Source organism: Acyrthosiphon pisum, chromosome A2, assembly GCF_005508785.2.
Source record: "Acyrthosiphon pisum isolate AL4f chromosome A2, pea_aphid_22Mar2018_4r6ur, whole genome shotgun sequence".
NCBI lineage: Eukaryota > Metazoa > Arthropoda > Insecta > Hemiptera > Aphididae > Acyrthosiphon > Acyrthosiphon pisum.
In genome coordinates, this window is record NC_042495.1 from 50,599,181 (window position 1) to 50,618,672 (window position 19,492).

Below are 19,492 nucleotides of genomic sequence, written 5' to 3' on the forward strand. Positions count from 1 at the left end.
CCTATCAATCCGGAGTAGTATTGGAGGTATATACAAACTTACAGCGTACTCTGATGAAATCATAATAACTATTTATTATTGTATAACGGAAATAACACAATATATTAAGTACTGAAAATTGTGCAAAGCGACGAAGTGTAGATAATATGACGTTCAAAGGAGACAATTAAAAATCGATATTATGTATTTTGTATTTGTATAGGTATAAGTACATAGATAAAACATCAAACATAAGTATATTATATCCATCAAGACGAATAGTATTGTATATACTATGTATATATATATATATATAGCAGGACCGTCATTTCGAGTAAAATCTTGGGTAGCAAGAAGCATCTTGAATAATATAATATCTTGAATTCAATTGGACGTGGTCTATAAATGAAGCCTACAGGAAGCAGGCTGCAGTAGTTAAAATAATTACATTTACGGGGTGGCAATCGCTACCCCTCGCTACGCCCGTAATGACGCATTATATTAATGACTAAATATAGGTAAATATAGGTTATACGCTTATACATAACGATAATCGATATTGAAAGAAGTACAACGTTTTTTGAACATAATAATTTATTATGCGACAATAATACACTTTATTGGATATATTATATAATATTACATATAATAACATAGTATCAAAATATATTTGGTAATACAACATTTAAACAATAATTTTGATCTAGAGACTAGGACGAAATACTATTAACACAGACTTTATGCGAGTATTCTGTTGTCAAGAGATACAGGCGCGTTAAATGTAACGAACAAACACGTTTAACATTGAACATCGATTGATATACATTATACTATATGGAAAAATAATTACACAAAAATGCATCGTGTAATTACATAATATGCGCTCCGTAATTCGTAAATGCGCTGGTAAATCGCTTTGGTGGTAACTTTGGTCGGTTCAACGAGAAAAACAATATAAATAAAAACTAGACTTCATATAATAATATATTGTAGGGCAAAAAACAACATTTAACCCACGACAGGACATAATATAATAATTAAAAACTATTTTGAAAAATGAAAAAGTTAAATATGTACAACAGTATTATATAATAGTAATATGATGTTGGTGGCACACGTAAACTGCCTTAATCGTCCAAATATTTAATATTAAAAAGCGGTAATAAAACAATATACGTGCACCGCCCTATATGCGGCTAACCCTGTTGCAACGAACCGTAACGTAATATAAAAATAATTATTATAACATAATATAAAAATAGTTATTATAATGAAATAATATCTACGCAATATTGTTATTGTTTAATAATATAACATTTATAAAATACTCGATAAAAATAACGATAAATACTAAATCACAATGGAATGATTAGAAAACCAACGAAGTATAAAAGTTTATTATAAGTATATATACAGCGTAATAACTTATTACTATTTAAATCAATATAACCACAACTGTTAAAATGGAAAAAAATTTACCCCATCAACTTATCACCTGAAAAAAATTGGTAGCTGCGTACAATATTCTAAATATATCCATTCCTATAATTATATAATATAAAATAACACGAGAATAATAAAACAATGTCCTCCACCTATGTCTAAACTTCGCGATGAGTCGAAAAAAGATTGGTGAATAAAACATAATAATATAGTGGATGAAAACAAAAAAAAAATGTTATTATTGAGAAAGCGTGTGGTACTTTTTCGAAGCGCCAACAAATATTATTTTGTTTCGATCGAATATCAAAATAACAATATTAAACAAATTATGTAGTACATTAGGTATGTATATTCTTACATATTATGATATATTATACATAATTGGGTTAGTACTATTAACAAAATTTTAGTATTTTGCTAAATATATTCATCAAAAATAAAATTAACAAAAATATTTTTATATTATATTATATATCACAGAAGAATTAAATTAGAACGATTAATTATGTTTTCCCACAAAAAAAATTAATACTATCTAAATGTTTTACTATCGCGGCCAATACTCTATGGTATTGCAGGTAGATATTATATATTTTAGGTGTATAGATTTCGGTGTAACTGTATTATTTTTAAGTGTTTTACATTTTTTTTTTTTGACAACACATCGGGTCTCGTTTTGATTTCGATAAGTTATTTCGATAAAGGCGTTAAAACCGGTCGTATAGAGATGGTGTTAAAAAATCAACCGCGCTATATTATATTATATAGAGAAATCCGTTAATCACAAACCGACGGTTTTTAACAACCGATCGATTTCCAATTAATAGGTTTCACGACACTCGGCGGCGATAACTCGCTGAGAATGAGTAATGGTACACCATCATCGTTTATCAGGATTAAATCAACACATTTATTACAAATATACAGCAAAGTGTTACACGTACAGTAGGTATGATACACAGCTGCAGAGGTGTACACAATACTACATCACGCTGGGGTAGCCCGCGGTTTATCGCCGAGGAGATGATTAGTGATTTTTTACGAATGTTTCACAATGCCTATATAATATCATAGTCAATAACAAAACAACGAAAAAAAAAATCGATGAAATATGGAACCAACGTGAAATATAATAATTATATGTGTAATAGCACCGAGACGGTAATTATTAACTGTTTATTAAACGACCAATGCGTATATACGTATTGAAGACCGCGTAGTGATTAATTATCGGGACTTAGGCGATGTGAATAAAACAATTATGCGCCTATAAACATAAGTTACTCAATATAAAATATCAAAAAAAGATAAAATTATTTGACCGTAGTAATTAATATCAATTATTATTATTATGATTATTATATTATATTGTTTAGCGTATACCTCACGTCATCGCTACATTTATTTTTATTAAAAAAGTTCTTATGCCACGGAAACAACGCGCTATGGACGTAAAAACTTTGAGGAGGAAATTTACAACGATTTTAAGCAATAGAAAACATTTAAGACTAGAAAGGCCGGTGCAGCGAAGACCGTTTTCCATTAACAACGAAACAAATTAAATTCCCTACAGTTCAAAAACAAAAAACAAAAATTATATCTTGAAACTACCACCCCCATATTATATTACATTTAGGTACTAGTGATTAAGGTGGGGTAATGAAATGTTGACTAAAAAATCCATCGGACAGTGTCGGATCCCGCCGAACCAAGACGATAATAATAATATAATTACGTCTGACCGACCAAAACGATAATAATATTATTGTGACAATTTAGTGTCACGTTTACGTTTGGCGTCAATCTGATCGTATTTAAAGTTTTAAACTTTGACGTTATGTTATTATAATACATAAATAATATAATATATTATGTACAAATGCCTAATTTTCTCTGGAGATCACCGTTTTACTATATTATGTACATGGACCGAATCGATCGCAAAATAACTGTTATGATATTATATTAGTTTATAATACACGATATAATTATATCGTCCTTAACCGATGACCTGACAGGTCTAAACTTTGTATTTTCATCGAGTTATTCGTTTATAATGCGCGTCGTACCTACAATTATTATTAAATCTCGCTATACCATAGGAACTACTTCGTTTATCCGACATTTTGTCCGATGGGTTCGTACGACGCCATACTACGACAGAAAACGAAAGGAATCTAGAATAAAACTGCGCTCGAATCCCGATTGAATCGATTGCATATTATTATATAAATAGAGTGATGTTTATTATATTATTTTGACAGACGTGCGGTTTATGCTAATCGAGAAACGGTTTTGAGATAATATTATTATATTTTATTCGCGCCAACGAATACCGATCGATTGGAAATTTGTTTTGTTTTTTAATTTTTCCATCGGCGAAACGCCACGCCGAACGACTTCTCACGAAGATACGAATGTATAATTGTAATATAATGTATAATAATACCTATATTATATAGATAGACCGGAAGTAGAAACGGTTTGTTTTTTCGGGGCGCGCGTGCGCTCAGAGGAAGCACCGCTGGCCGCGACTGACGGGCTCTCGATCAAGCTCTCAACTCTTCCAGGTTGTTGTAGTATTCGACGGCGTCGTGGACGGATGGGAAGAACTGCACCGAGCCGAGTTGCCGGGCTCGCATGCAGTCGTACACGTTGCCCGATACGGCGGCCACGTACACCAGCAGGCCGGCCTCGTTGAGCTGGTCGACCAGCCGCGCGAACATGGTAAGCCCCGAGCTGTCCACGTAATGCATACCGGACAGGTCGAACACGACGCACTGGGCTCGGACCACCGTCTCCTTGCCGCTGTTTATCGATATGGTGATGGGGGCCAGCTGTCCGTCGTACCGGGACAGCACGCCGTGCACCTTCTCTCGAAACACGTTCCGGTTGGTCACGTTCAGGCTCCCGGAGTAGTGGACGATCCGGACGCGGGGCACCTCGACCGCCCGCCGGTACCTGTCCATGTCCACGTACAGGTCGGTGTCGGGTATCCGGCCCAGCACCACAACGCCGGTTCCGATTCCCCGGCTGAACACGAAGAACAGTGACACGATCACGCCGGCCAGCAACCCGACGTCGATCTCGACCAGCACCACGGTGGCGTACGTCGCGATCCAGATGGCCGCGTCCGCCTTGGATGTCCGCCACACGCGCACCACGTCCCGCACCTGCAGCAATATGTCCTTGAGGGCCACGATCGTGATGCTGGCCAGCACGCACCTGGGCAGCGGCTGGAACAGGTGGCCGATCCACAAGACGACGGCCACCAGCAGACCGGCCGACACGATGCTGGCCATCTGGGTGCGGCCGCCGACCGTCTGCTGGGTGGCGCTACGCGACAGGGACGCGGCGAACGGCAGGCACGAGAAGAACGAACCGAACACGTTGCCGACGCCCTGGGCCAGCAGCTCTTGGTTCGTGTCGATCGTGTACTTGAGCTTCTCCGAAAACAGCAGCGCCATAGACATGGTAATCGAGTACGCGACGATCGCGATGATCACGCTCTCGGTGATGACGCTCATCAGCAAGTTAACCGGTGGCGGTTTGAAGTCGGGTAACCCTCTCTCGATCTCACCTATCTGCAACAAAAATCGTCAGTACATTTTACGCGTTAGTGATGGTATTGTTAACTATGTATAAAAACGAATTAAATCCGTCCTATATAGGTATAGACAATAATAATATTAAATATAACTGCCAGTAATTCGGTGTTAGGTTTGTGCCTCGTGCAGGTTATATATCCTATCCATCTGCTTAACCGATTCGTGGTTTGATGTAATACGTATTTTGTTTAGGTACAAGTCGACATACAACACGCGCATATATAGCCCACTGGTAATTTAACCACGGTTAGTTGGTAAACGCGTTTGGCATACGCCGCATACGTAATTGTCGTGAAGTAAAGCACACGCGTTTGTGCATGAGTATTTATATTTTTATATAGTACAAGTATATACAATATAATATAGAACCTATATGGTGACAGTATTATTATGATAATTATGGAACTTAGGTCGTAGGAAGTAGTTTTAATGTTACCTGTTACCCGCGTGCAGGCGTCGGTAAGGAACCATGATAAGAGTCAGCGTGTTGAGCGAATTTGGAAAAATGTGTGAGTGCTGGGCGGGCACCCAGGAAAAAGATGTGGCACATAAAGCGTATATTGTAGTGCATAATTATAGTATCAAGTCAATTTAAGTATTAGTCATTATTAACATATGAATGAGTGTTGTCGTGTTAGTGATTTAGAGAAGGTAAGATGGAAATCAATGTGCCAATTATCATATTAATATATTATTCTAATTGAATTTGACGTGTTAAAATTTAAATTCCTACAAAACTTAACTCGTTTATATTATAATGTACTGTATTATGATGATTATTGGCTATTGTTGTGGGTATAGAATAATGTAGATATTATATGCGTGTATTGCAGTGTAGGAAGGTATATATGAATAATATACTAGAAGTCGAATGAATGAATTGACTATAGTAAATAAAACAATATTTTCAACATAATAACAATAATTATTAATAACTTTATACCTAGCTATCATCTAGATGAGTGTATAATAATAATTATGACAATATAATAAAATTAATAAAACAAGTTGTTAAATAATAATATAATTTTATGAAATCAACAGTGGCGTGTATTATTGGTAACCATTAATCAAGGTAACAATAAAATCACGACATATTACAAGTCAACTTGATGGAAATATAAATACTATTCATATAATATCTAAACCTAATATAATATTTAAGTTCAAAGTATACAGATCTAAAGTTACGAAATCCAATTTCAAATTCTTAAAATGTTGTAAGTTCTACAACGCTTAGAAGTTAGAAGTATACAAATCTGCCCCGCCTTCCCTGCTGACAATAACTATACTATGATGCGTATGTATCTATTGTTCGCGTCAAGTATAGATTTGGATAATTATGCGAACTCGGTTAAGTCGATTTAGCATAGATATAATATATTATACCTAATCATAGTTTCCGTTAATACTATATTTGTTTTGATTTTAAACTCTTAAAGATTTACAAATATTTTGTAACAGAGTGTCATCATAAAAATCACACATTTTTATCACGACTTCACAAGCGGAAAAAAAACTTAATAAAACTGATATCTCGCGAGCTAGCATATAGATGTAAAACCATGCATTACTAATACAAAGCTGTATGCAGCATTACAACACAATAGATTAAATTGTTATGTTATATCATATCAACAATTGATACTTAAATGTTAAGACAAATTGTCGGTTAATTTAATAAAGATAAAATTTCCTAAAAATAATGGAGTGTAATATGTCTTGTAGCTAGTAAATCATTATTTATTTGAAGTAAATGGCTGATTTTACTTCCTAATCAATAAATTAAAATAAACGTATTTAATGAATTATTTAAATATTGCGTAAATTCATAAATTTAAGAATTTATACTGACTGATTATTATCTAGTAATATCATTAGAACGAAGTGTAGTTTTTGTCTGAGTGTACAATAATTAATAAATACGGAAAACTACAGCAAACCGTTATTATAATAATAATAATAATAATAATAATAATAATAATAATTAATCCACGGCACAATTCACTGATTACTTCACAATATTGACTATAGAGTAGGTATGTAAGCTACTTTGAGATAAAAAAAAGAAAAAAAACTATGACAACAAACTATATTCGACACGACGACACGTTTACACGACTTATAATAATAATAGTCCTGAGAGGGCGCTTTCAAGTAGGTACTTGTAATACCGAAACCTTTAGTGTCACAATTCTAGAGTATACGAATAAGTTAATGCATCTAACCTAAAGCGGCAACACTAATCCATTTTCTCTGTTCCGCTCGTCTAATATAACATGTATACCGAGTGATCCATTGAACGTAATAGACACTGATTATTTCAAGAACATTTTTTTTTAATCTTAATAAAATATATTTTTTACACAGGGTACGAAAAAACCTGTCACAATCGGCCGTCACGAATCACGACACACACGGTTCTATAGTTTGTTTTTGTAAATAAAAAAAAAATTTTAATTAAAAAAAAAAATTGTATTACCATTATCACTTGTTGTGTGAACATCTATATGGCGGTACGATTATGGCCCTATCGACCTAACGACTTCAAATGAACAAAAATGTAATTTGTAATAATTTACAAATGGTATAGGTGCCTACCGATAGTACAAAATATAGAAACACATCACTTATATTATAATTATGTAAAATGTAAATATAAGTCTGATAATTTAATTCAAACCTAATATTCTATCGGTTGAATGACTGAGAGGAGTCTTCATCCGAACATACTCGCAACACCACGCATATATTATTAATTTTCATCATCATTTTATAATTTTGTACTTTTTTTAATGACAACATGTATTTTTAATTCCTTATTACATTCATTTTTTTAAAAGAACTTACTTGGACGTATAAAAATCGAATTTAAATTTTAGATGAGTAGTTCATACGGGGTGTCGCCAATGGGCAACTTCCCCCTCCTGTAAATCAATCCCCATCACATTTACTTATTGTATAACATGTAAATACAGATTGTAAATATTATGTTTTGTTCAAAAATAATAAAATTAAATTAAAAAAAAAAAGAAAAAAAAAAGATGAGTAGTTACTATGAGTTATAACATCTAACTAGTATAGTTATTTAAAACTATTGAAACCCCGCAATATACTGGTCCACTACTCCACTCATTTAAACAATAAATGCCTATAACTAATAATACCTAACTATAATTGTCCAAAATTTGATTTTTATAGAACGAAATACTCTGTGTATAATGTTATTTAAATTAGCAAAAACTTAAAAAATTACTATGATAAAAAATAGTAAAAAAAATTTTTTCCCAAAAATGTTGTTTTGTAATGACTTTAAATTATTATGTAAAAAAATACGTTAAAAAACGTTACTGTTTTCTTAAATAATTAATGACCTACGTTAAAAAGATCACTCTGTGTATATAATATAGGTATCTATTATATATTATATATTATATACACCAACATACAATATACGAAAAAAAATATGAATACTGATGATTATGTTATGGCCGCTGATCGTATAATAATTATGACTCAGACAAAACAGCAGCACATGAATCACGTCAATCACGCATGTCATAAGACCTGCAATGGTGGCCCCTCGGCAATCAAAGATAACAAAACAGGTTGATACTCATCAGAAAATGTATAATTAAAAATGGTGTAATTCATAGGTAGTTACAGCGTATACATCGCGCCTAACTAAGACGTATACACAGCGCCGAGTAACTATAGATACCATGTTTGAGTAAAGCAGTTGATAGAACATATTATTATTATTATACCTATATCTAATACAATATTAACAATTATGAAATATTATTTGAATTGCAAAATAAATATTAAGCTTATCGATTTAATTAAATTTAATATTATGTTGCTTATAAGTAAGCCACACGAGCATAAGAGCTGCTTTATTGTACACACTACACAATATATAATAATGGTGAATGGTGGTGTGGAAGCGAAGCGACCACGGTTCTGTGTATAATAACATTTAGGCGGTGGTATTTTGCGTCGTGATAAAAAAAAAAATTTTCACGACACTATTGTAGAGCCACACGTATAGAGAGTGTTTATTCAATCCGAAACAAACTATAAATTTATCGAATGTATAATGCATATTATATAACATATAATATATTATGTGCGTGACACTGGAAGCGTGGCCATATATATAATATACATTATATAAATATATTGTAGGGGGTTGGGTCCCTCCCCGTATCGACTTGAGTTTAAATGCAACTTAGAAGAGTATTTTATCTACGAGTTACACAATTGTATATTTTCTATTCCTGTCATGTGTCTTATTATTAAATTATCTATATCGTCTATGTTCCTACGCATAGTGCATTGGCTTGTTGCCACGTCAGAACTCACAGAATCAAATAAACTTCTGCTGTTATCGCTTTGTTCGCCAGACGCTGCAGAACAGTGATCAGTGGCATATTATTATTATTGAATTTCAACGATTTTATGATGGCAAAAATTATACTTATAACGTGGTTTGGTTTTCAATCACCAAGGTTGAACACGATTTTCTTGAAAACTATTAGAAAATCGGAAAAATTTGAACAACAAATTTAAAGCATACAATATAAAGCGTTAAACATCAGGCTAAATATGTTTTTGTTAATAATATAGTAACCATGACAACAAAATACTAACGAAAAATCGGTCAGAAACAAAAATATGCATCCATCCCAAAAACATATTTATGTTAGAATAGTTTAAGTCACTTAAAATATCTACTAGTTTTGTTGTTATGTGTTTTTAATAATAATAATAGTATGTTTAAATGTGTATAGACGTATTAGTTAATAGTATATTATTATATTATGTCCCGCTTTATGTTAAATAATATTTTCGTTAATATTAATGTCCCATCCCCAATTTTATTATTCGTCTTCCGGCCCCTACTACCACTCCTTGTCGGGCAAATTAGCCAATGTTTGACGCCCTAAGTAATTTCACGCTCCGGCTCTAAGCCGATATATTATGTCCCCAAACCCACGTGAAAAGCCAAGTGATACCAATTATTGGATAAACTCACCAGTTTGATTTGATAGTCCTCCGAGAACGTGGTGAACTGGAAAAGAGTCGTCCCAATGACGATTGTGATGAGCTCGATGGGCACAGGCATGAACAGACGCTTGTTAATGAAGGCTTTCAGGTGCGTATTGTAGGATAGCAGCAGGAATACGGTGACGAAGGACACCGTGATCGTGGCAAAGTTGACGTCCCGGATCCGGTTGCCGATATCGTAATAGGTAAGCACGATCTGGAACAGTCCGTTGTGGTTATCGATCTTGACGCCCAGCAGCTCCTTCATCTGGGAAGTCACCACGTGGACAGCCGCGCCGGCCGTGAACCCGCTGACCAGCGTCTCGGACAGTATTGTGCACACGACGCCCAGCCGAAACACGTACATAAGTATCTGTATGAGGCCGACCATCAGAGTGACGGCCGTGGCCACCTCGATGGACGTGTACACGGCGGCCGCGTCGTGCGGCTGCAGCGATACCGCTTGGTCAACCATCGTACCAGCCGTGGCGTCTGCGTTGATGTCGGCGTTAATGTAGTTGGCGTTGGCGTTGGCGTACGTGCTTACCACCTTGCCAGTCATTAAGCAAACGACCGAAAACGATCCCATCGACACGTGTCTGGACGTTCCCAGCAGACTGTAAACGATGACGGGCATGATGGCCATATAGAGGCCGACGGTCGGGTCCACGTTGCCGAGCATAGCGTACGCCATGCCCTGTGGTATGTTTAGCACGGCTACCGTAAACCCGGCCACGAAGTCCTTGAAAAAGTCCTCGGACCAGTTGTAGTTGGTGAACAGCCAGTCGATTGCCGGCACCACCGTTTTTACGTCAGACCACTTCAGCTTGGACACCTTTTTCCGCTTGGCGGTCGCCTCTAGGTCCACGTCCCCGTTCGTATTGCCATCGTGTAGGTCATCAAGCTGATATACTGGCCGCTTCACGTTGATCACCACCGACCCACTCATCTTACCCATGACTCGGCTATAGCTGCATGACCGCACCACAAAAAAAAAAAAAATAATTATAACATTATAAGAGTACAAGGTAATATTTTGCTACAACTTGATTCTTAAGATATTAGGGAGCCCTGCTACTCGAAGGCTCCCCCATTGCATTTTTAAATGTAGGTAATACATATTTGTTTTGACAAAAATTTAAATAAATAAAATAAAATACTCAAAGATTAATTAATATAAAAAATTTGTTTAAATAATAGTGTTTAAGTGTTTAATTGATAACAATTAATAATAATTTTTTTTTACAGTGAATAGAGACAATAGAAATAAAAAAATAAATTATATCATCATATCGTGTTATACAAACGGGAAGAACTTACCATCTTGCTCATAATCACTGAGCATAACACTATGATATATAACTTCCCAGGATTTTAGGATTGAAAGAAATTGACTGACAACCGTTTTTTACCACATAACTAAAGGTACTGAAATTTACTGTTGTGTGTAAAGGAATCAATTCGTAGTTTTTTCTTTTCAGTCAACGACATATAATACAAGTACTTAACGAATTAATCTATATGTTTAATGCAATTGTTTACGAATAAAACGTTATTGGTATGTTAGAATTGGATTCATTTATTAAACACATGTATTAAAATAATAAACGTACGTAAGCCGAACAACAAATTAATGACTATACAGACAGGTCCACGTGTAAATAAAAATATTGATATTCGTGCAATATAATTATCACATATAGTGTAGCAATTTTTATAAATAACAATAAAATTATTTTAACTCCCAACAGTAATCGAAAATAAAAACAATACAATATATTTTTTTTCTAGTTGAATCACTTATAGAGTTATAAAATTAAGTTATTTAAATTTTAAATAAATTTTTATTAGTAAACTAATATTTTATGAAAGGTCAAGTAACTTGTTATCTTATACTTAATATAATTTTAATTATTAATTAGGCGTTATATTATAGTATATTTCCTAAAAATCTACAGCGACCTATATTCGACTAATTCATAGCATATCCAAATGAATCTGGCTGCACATTAACAACACATTTAAAAAAATGCTAGGTATTATAATATATAACAGACGTATTGATTTCAAATAAATGTGTTGTTATTATAATATTATTATCGCCGCGAATGGAATTAATACATTCTTATCGACGGCGTTGTAACTTTATGGTACCTACTGGCTACTACCATTGTTTGTACATGGTATACTTTGTATAATATAATCAATGCCACTGCCTATATCACAAGTCCAAACGTATATACTATCCGCAAGTCCGCAAAATTTGAATACGAATAGTTGTGTCGGGTTTTAAACTTGGGCGAGTAGATTAGAGTTTTCGTGGTTGTGTATCAGACGGATAATATATTGTTTTGTATGTAACTATATTGACATCGAACAAAACGAAATATCGATTTGTCTACACTCACTCCCTTTCGGTAAACACTTCAGTGACTATACTATGACTACACTCAAAAACGTATAACGTGGTAAATCAATTTTGTTTTCGGTCTTCAAAACTCTAGAGTTCGCCTGCACATAATATAAGTGCACCAGGTACCTACACTATAGTTCATTACCACAGCGTAAACAATAATTTAAAACAGCTTTCAAAACATTTATCTCACACGAGCACTTCCCCTCCTGTTTTGTACACTATTAACAAAATATATAGAAATACGCATATAATACATAGTTTATAACATACCGTTAAATCATCGATACGTAGGTTTATTCGTAAATAATAGTATACCGTCGAAGACGCGAATATATAGTAAAGTCGCATTCGAGTAAATCAACAAGACGTGTATCGAATACTAAGAAATATTACGAAAAACATATAATAACGGACGACACGAAAGATAATAATAATGTTTTTTTTTCTATCATAGCATGCATAATATATAATACCTGATTTTATCATTGTAGTTTTTTATTATTAAATTAAAAAATATAATTAAGAAATGTATATTTTATTTATTGATCAACTACCACCGACGAACCTTCACCGATATTCACGCACACACACACCTTCAGACGAAGTCGGCTGCAAAATTAAGGTCATTATAATAATATAACAATACGATACGAATCATATAAATGTATTAAAAAAGAAAACCTCCGACAATTATTAATTATTCTGATATTGATTGTAAGAAACTTTCACTTTTTGCTAGACGAAAAACAAACAGTCGCAAACGTTTTATTTCTTCCCTCACACTATAAAGTAAGCACACGTACATATTAGCAGTAATACTTTATTTTGATATATTCACTATACAGAAGCAATCTATATATATATAATATGATGATTGTGCCAGTACCGAACGTCGAAATCATTTTCTCGTATTCTCGAGCACTTTTACAAAAGGGTGGACTAAACTATATTAGTATGGGGGAATAATGTATATCTCACATTAAAAAGTCCATAATTCCTGGTTATTTTATTCCGTTATGTTAGAGCGTTTGAAAAGAAAACAATGCAATTTTTTAACTCGACACTATTAGTACATACATCCAGGGCTCGAGGCCTTAGTCACTAAGGCTTAGTGTATTTGTAGTCTGTATATTACTTATTTAGATACAAAAAATAAGAGAAATTTGATTCAATACAAGTGTATTTTTTGAAGTTTGGATTTCAAATTTTAAAAAATTCAGTTTATATTTTACGTATTTTAATATTTTTTCTATAAATGCACATTGTACTGATTTTTATAGTTTTAATTTAATATTTTGTGCAATATAAAATATGTCATCATAGACTGTAATACCTAAACAAAAATTTAACAAAGAATACTAATAAATAGGTAATATAAGTAATAACAATTTTATGGTATAATATGCGTATATTGCATGCCTATAGGTACAGCGTATTTTTTCTTAGTAACGCATAAAATACTATTATAGGTTCCTAGGTATAAAATATTAAAATATTAAAAACACGCGCTCTGTTCAAAGTATAATATTTCATTATTTTTTTTTTTAACTAGTAAAAAAATGTATCTATTATTTATTGAAATTGGCGGTTGAACTTGAATACGTGAAAACCTCATTTTTAAATATCTATTTATAATAGTCACCGTGCTTATTTTTAAATGGACTGCTGCAAATCAAACTATAGTTTCATTGTCATAGACACGGTTATTATAACAGCTGCAGTGTCAAATGTCAGTATCATAAAATATATTAATAATATTCTGATATTTAATACATTAAGACTACTCTTGTCACTACAGCCACTATATACGTGTGATCTCATAGGTAAAAATATATTCCGCCTAAAAACCAACATTATGTAACTATTTAATAATTAATATTTTAGTGTTATCAATAATGCTATGGTACCTATACATTTATCTGGAATATCGTTTACAATAATTAAAATTATCTGTGATAAAAGCAATACCTATGTGTGGGCGTACAAACACTTTATTGGAAGAACAACACACAAATTCAACCACCGCTAACTATATAATAATTATAAATCATATTTATGAAATATTTTTCAACATATAATCCTCATCATAGATAAATTATATCAGTCAAATTTACTATTTTACAATCGGCGTCGCTTAAATTAATATTTAAAGAATAAAGAGTTATTCGAAACTGTAAAGCTCAAAATAATAGAAAAAAAAATTATGAGCATATACCCAAAACAATCCAAATAATCATATTTATGGGTTGTCAAAATAACTTGTGTCGTTGGTTTAAGACGCATATTATAATTAACACAAAACAACTCTGTTAAATTGTATGACTAACAGCCGTAAACCATTAAGACAATACACTATTGAAAAAAAAATGCATATAGATATCTCATAACTTTTTACGAAATATTCTAAGCAAAAACCAAATAGGTACCTATTATGCTGACGAAATAATTCACCCAATATTAAATGATTTGTAATATACCTCGCTGCACATTTTCATTTTAGTGAACCACATCCTCGAGCGAATAATGAATGAGGAGCAAAGATAAACGTCTATCATTAGCTGGCCGATGAGAACTGCTGTAACAAAACGCCCACGTCGAAATGAAGTTTAATGGAAAATTATAATTAAATTAATATTGATATAGCGATTTACGTCGATCATAAAAAAAAGTGGGTACAAACTGCAGAAAAACAACAGCGATAATATTATAAAGATCAAGCGATCTGGATTATAATATTACTATCAGTCGTATAATAAATTGGTATAACACAATTATTATGAGTATTATAATATGAGTAGGTCATCCGTCTGATAATATTTTACCGTACAACGTCAAAAATTAACTAACGTGAAAAAAGTGTTGAAAAACTTCAAAAACCACAACGTTGTGATATTTATTATACGTGTGAACAAGTGTTCGAAACTGCAGCGAACCAACGACATACGATTTTACGTGGAGCATATGTGTACGTAATTCACACGCGATAATGCAATAAATTATACTTACAGTCGACAACAATAAGCGGAATAATATTATAAATTCGATACGATAGTAGGTAATAATAATATATAATAATATGTGATTGCAGCACGAAACATACTGCAGGATTATCACTCATGACTTTAAAAATATGAAATTTATAGATACGTAAGTGAATTAAAAACTTTATATTTATGTATAATTTTTAAAAGGTAGGAGGAGCTAAGAGTCGATTAAAATTGTTTTAAATTGTTTTTTTATTTAATTATTACGTATATTAATTTCTTATTATTATTTATTTTAATTTTAGTATTTTATTACTATACCTATATTATATTATACATAATATTTTATACACCATTATTATAAATTATTAAAAAAAAAAAAACAAGGGCCAACTCTCAGGGGTGGGGGAGAGCAATCCAACCATCGCCCCACCCACTCAATTACACATTTACACCACTCTATGAAAGTATATAATAATATACAATATGCGTCTTATTACGTAGGTACTTACGAGACAAGTAAACCATTCGAACACGTTCGGTGAGGTGAGCAATTAAAAACACTCTGCTAGTGCAGAATTATTATAATATCGACGGTATCGTGTAAATAAGGCTACTGTTTAGGCTAGTCTGCATAATTATCTTTTTCTGTACGTATGTACTTTGTATATTTGAATAATAATAATAATATATAATCCCAATTTATACGCATACGCATTCTAGGGTACCCATATCAAAACGATATTATATAAAACAACAATTACCTACCTACTACGACGAGTCTCTGCAATAATCCTTGTAATAGTTTTTTTATTTTTTTAACTCTATAAATATGTATTAATAATTATATATTATCTCCAACACATAATATAACACAATAGTTAATTGCACAGGTAATGTTCTTTATTCGCCATTATTTAAATTATCGTGTTTTTGAGACAGCGTGAAACCTACTTGTTTAACAATTCAAACATTCGACGTATATAACGATGTACCATCGTAGATGCTTATACATTCGTAATGCTATGTAGTTATGTTATAATTTTAACTTTACAATGTTCACAAACAATTTTTTTTTTTTTTAAATGTGTAACGCAACATAAATGTTTACCAATTAGTTTAAAAATAATAACTTAAGTCATCATATAGGAACAGTTTATAGAGTGGTACCTATACGCATATCAAACAACGCCTGAAGACAAGAGTAAACCTAATGATTCTTTTTTCTAAACATGCCGAAAAATGAATGTATTCATATCTTTTTAAGAACCTAAAACAATACGTATTTCAATATTTATTTACTGACATATAGTATGATAATGATAACGTGCTCCGAGAATCACTATAAAATAACACAATCTTGATATTTTTTTTATCCAACAAATAAAACAATCCTTTCATAATAAGTTGTATAGATTATTACAATATTACCTATAAATATTTTTATGTACCCTACTATTCAAATTGATTTAATTTTGATTTCTTGGTTTTTATTATCATATGATTTATATACACAACATATTATATTATATATACATAGAATATGTATTAGCTCATGACAATTTAAACGTACTTAAACCATTTATAAGTATTTTAAATACTATTTGTCAATTATTGTCAAACTTGACACATGTCCAGAACATAATATAACTTGCAATACAATCACAGTTGTTAGATTGCCAATAATGCAATAAACAGTTCGGTAGGTATAATTACTATTATTATTAATCACCATAAGGCATTATTGCAATTTGCATTAAGAAATGTTTACAATGATGATTAATACAATAAATATAAATTATTGTATTAACAAATGAAAAAAACAAATGATTAATAAGATTACCGTTTGTGAAAGACATTCGGAAATCATTCAGAAATATTTAAGAAAAGTTACGATTGTAGCGACGTATTGTATGACCTGCGTCGATATTATCTATTTATTTTAGTTAATCAAATAATAAAATCTTTAATATTAGATTAAATAGTCACAACGTTGTGAGATTTGAATCATACAATCTAGGTAAAAAGTTAACCTTTTTAATTAAGTTCTAAAGAATTAAAAATATAATATACTTCTTAAATTTATATTTTGATTAAGTACAGGATAGTTACTTAAATGTAAATCTAAGTAATTACCTATAATATATAAATATATAACATTAAAATTAAATTCAAGTAAATACCACCGGAAAAAAGATAATTTTCAATAATTTGTATACAATAAAACAGAACATTCTTAAGTAATTAAACTGCTCAAATCTTATATCTATGTATAGTATGTACACTGAATTGATTGAAGCCTAACGTAAATGTAACTATCTAATTATTATCGTTAGTTAGTTATTATCGTTTAAGTGTAGTAGATATATTACAGTTTTAATTTTTTTTAAAACACGGCTGTATATTATATAAATAGTAAATACTAATTTCATATAGATGTCATTAATATAATATAAAGATAATATTGTGTAATCGTATATATTTATGATAAGTGATCAACAAAAGATAATAGATATAAAAAATGGAATAACAGCAAGGTAACAATTAAAAAAATATCAACAATTTGCAACCGTTATTTTTAAATAAAATATTGGCTGCTTTTGAACAAACTTATAATCGTTTTCTAATACATCGACTAATCTCTCACATAACTTGTGTATTGCTTCCAAATGTATAGTAATCCGACCCAGTATAGCAACCCAACTCCGTAATTACACTATGGTTCTACACAATAGTTTCATTAACAATTGTATACTTTTTTTTTTATATTTAAATTAAAAATATATTACTAAATATACTTATAATAGTATTTAAATAAAAATAAAAATTAGATGATTTTTGTTTTGAAACTAATATTTTATTCTCATTTCTTAAGTTACCATTTCTTAGAATCATTGTTACTTATCAAAGAAAATACATAACAAGTCATGCGATTATATTTCTAAATATTTTCTTACTGAATTCTACTGCACCGACAATACGAAATTAACGAAATAAATAACATTTTTTAAACCAAATTGTGAATAATTAACTTTTAGCTAATTATATTATATTACAAAACTCCATAAGGTCAGTGAATCGGCACAAGTCATCAACAATAATAATTTTAATCGAATTCTTGTAATAAATTGCGATCGCATTGTGTTTGTTACACTTATTAATTTACACAGAGTCTATTCAAAAGAAAAACCTGCGGCGTACGTCAATATTTGAAAACTTTTAATTCTTCTATCATCGATATAATATTATAATAACGAGCATGTAAGAGTGACTTATAATAATATTGACTAACATTCTCTGCAGATAACCTTTAATTACTCCGCACTTGTACCGTTATTATTTATTTAAAGATAAATATATTTTCACAAGTATTATAATATAAACTGTATATTAAACATGGGTATTGTAGGTACTTATTAGTGTAAAAAAAAAAAATTATAAAAGGTCAAACACCCATACGTCGTGATTAAACTATACTTGGGTCTTCGACTAATTAATTTTAAAATAATTGTAAATAATGCACATTACAATGTAATATTATAATATTATACGGTAATTATTGAGCAGTCCCTTCATAATTCCATAAGTGGGCATTTACTATTTAATCAATGTCGTTTGAGATGGGACAACAAAAAATTGAAAACATAATTGTGCACATCGCTCGATTTTGCGATGAAGTACCTATATTTTTTCAGTATCAAAGCATATAGATACGAACATATTCCGAATATTATCATTTTATCGCAAACACTGAAATTATGTGTAAGATTTAGCAGGAATAATTTGTGTTGCACAAAATGTTGAATGTGTAGTACGAAATTAATAAGTGTGCAGTGGCTTGTGCAACTGCAGTATTGTGGACATTAGTTTTTAAAATTGTATTTTATTTATAGGTAGTAGGTACTAAGTGCAACAGGTAGATATAAATTTAATCATTACAAAAATAATCTAAGACACATATGCTCCTCAAAATACTTACAATTTTAAGTTAAATAATGATTTAAATTCCAATC

At 31.5% G+C, this 19,492-nt stretch overlaps 1 protein-coding gene across 7 annotated transcripts in view; it reads right to left on the minus strand.

The window, feature by feature from the left end:
• Nucleotides 1-1,334: 1,334 nt before the first annotated feature.
• LOC100159835 (solute carrier family 26 member 10) overlaps nucleotides 1,335-19,492 on the minus strand; it is a 65,505-nt gene continuing 47,347 nt past the window's right edge. For 3 of the 7 annotated variants that reach the window (XM_029490982.1, XM_001942969.5, XM_003244851.4), the window contains 2 exons: nucleotides 10,069-11,050; nucleotides 1,335-5,006 (listed from right to left, as the gene is read on the minus strand). In XM_029490982.1, coding sequence (XP_029346842.1) covers nucleotides 3,972-5,006; nucleotides 10,069-11,050 — 2,017 coding nt within the window. In that variant the 3' untranslated portion in view covers nucleotides 1,335-3,971. Of the gene's footprint in view, nucleotides 5,007-10,068; nucleotides 11,051-11,399; nucleotides 11,729-14,972; nucleotides 15,071-15,501; nucleotides 15,621-15,991; nucleotides 16,820-19,492 lie in introns of those variants that run through there. The other 4 variants (XM_016804822.2, XM_029490983.1, XM_003244853.4 and 1 more) reach the window with 4 other exon arrangements.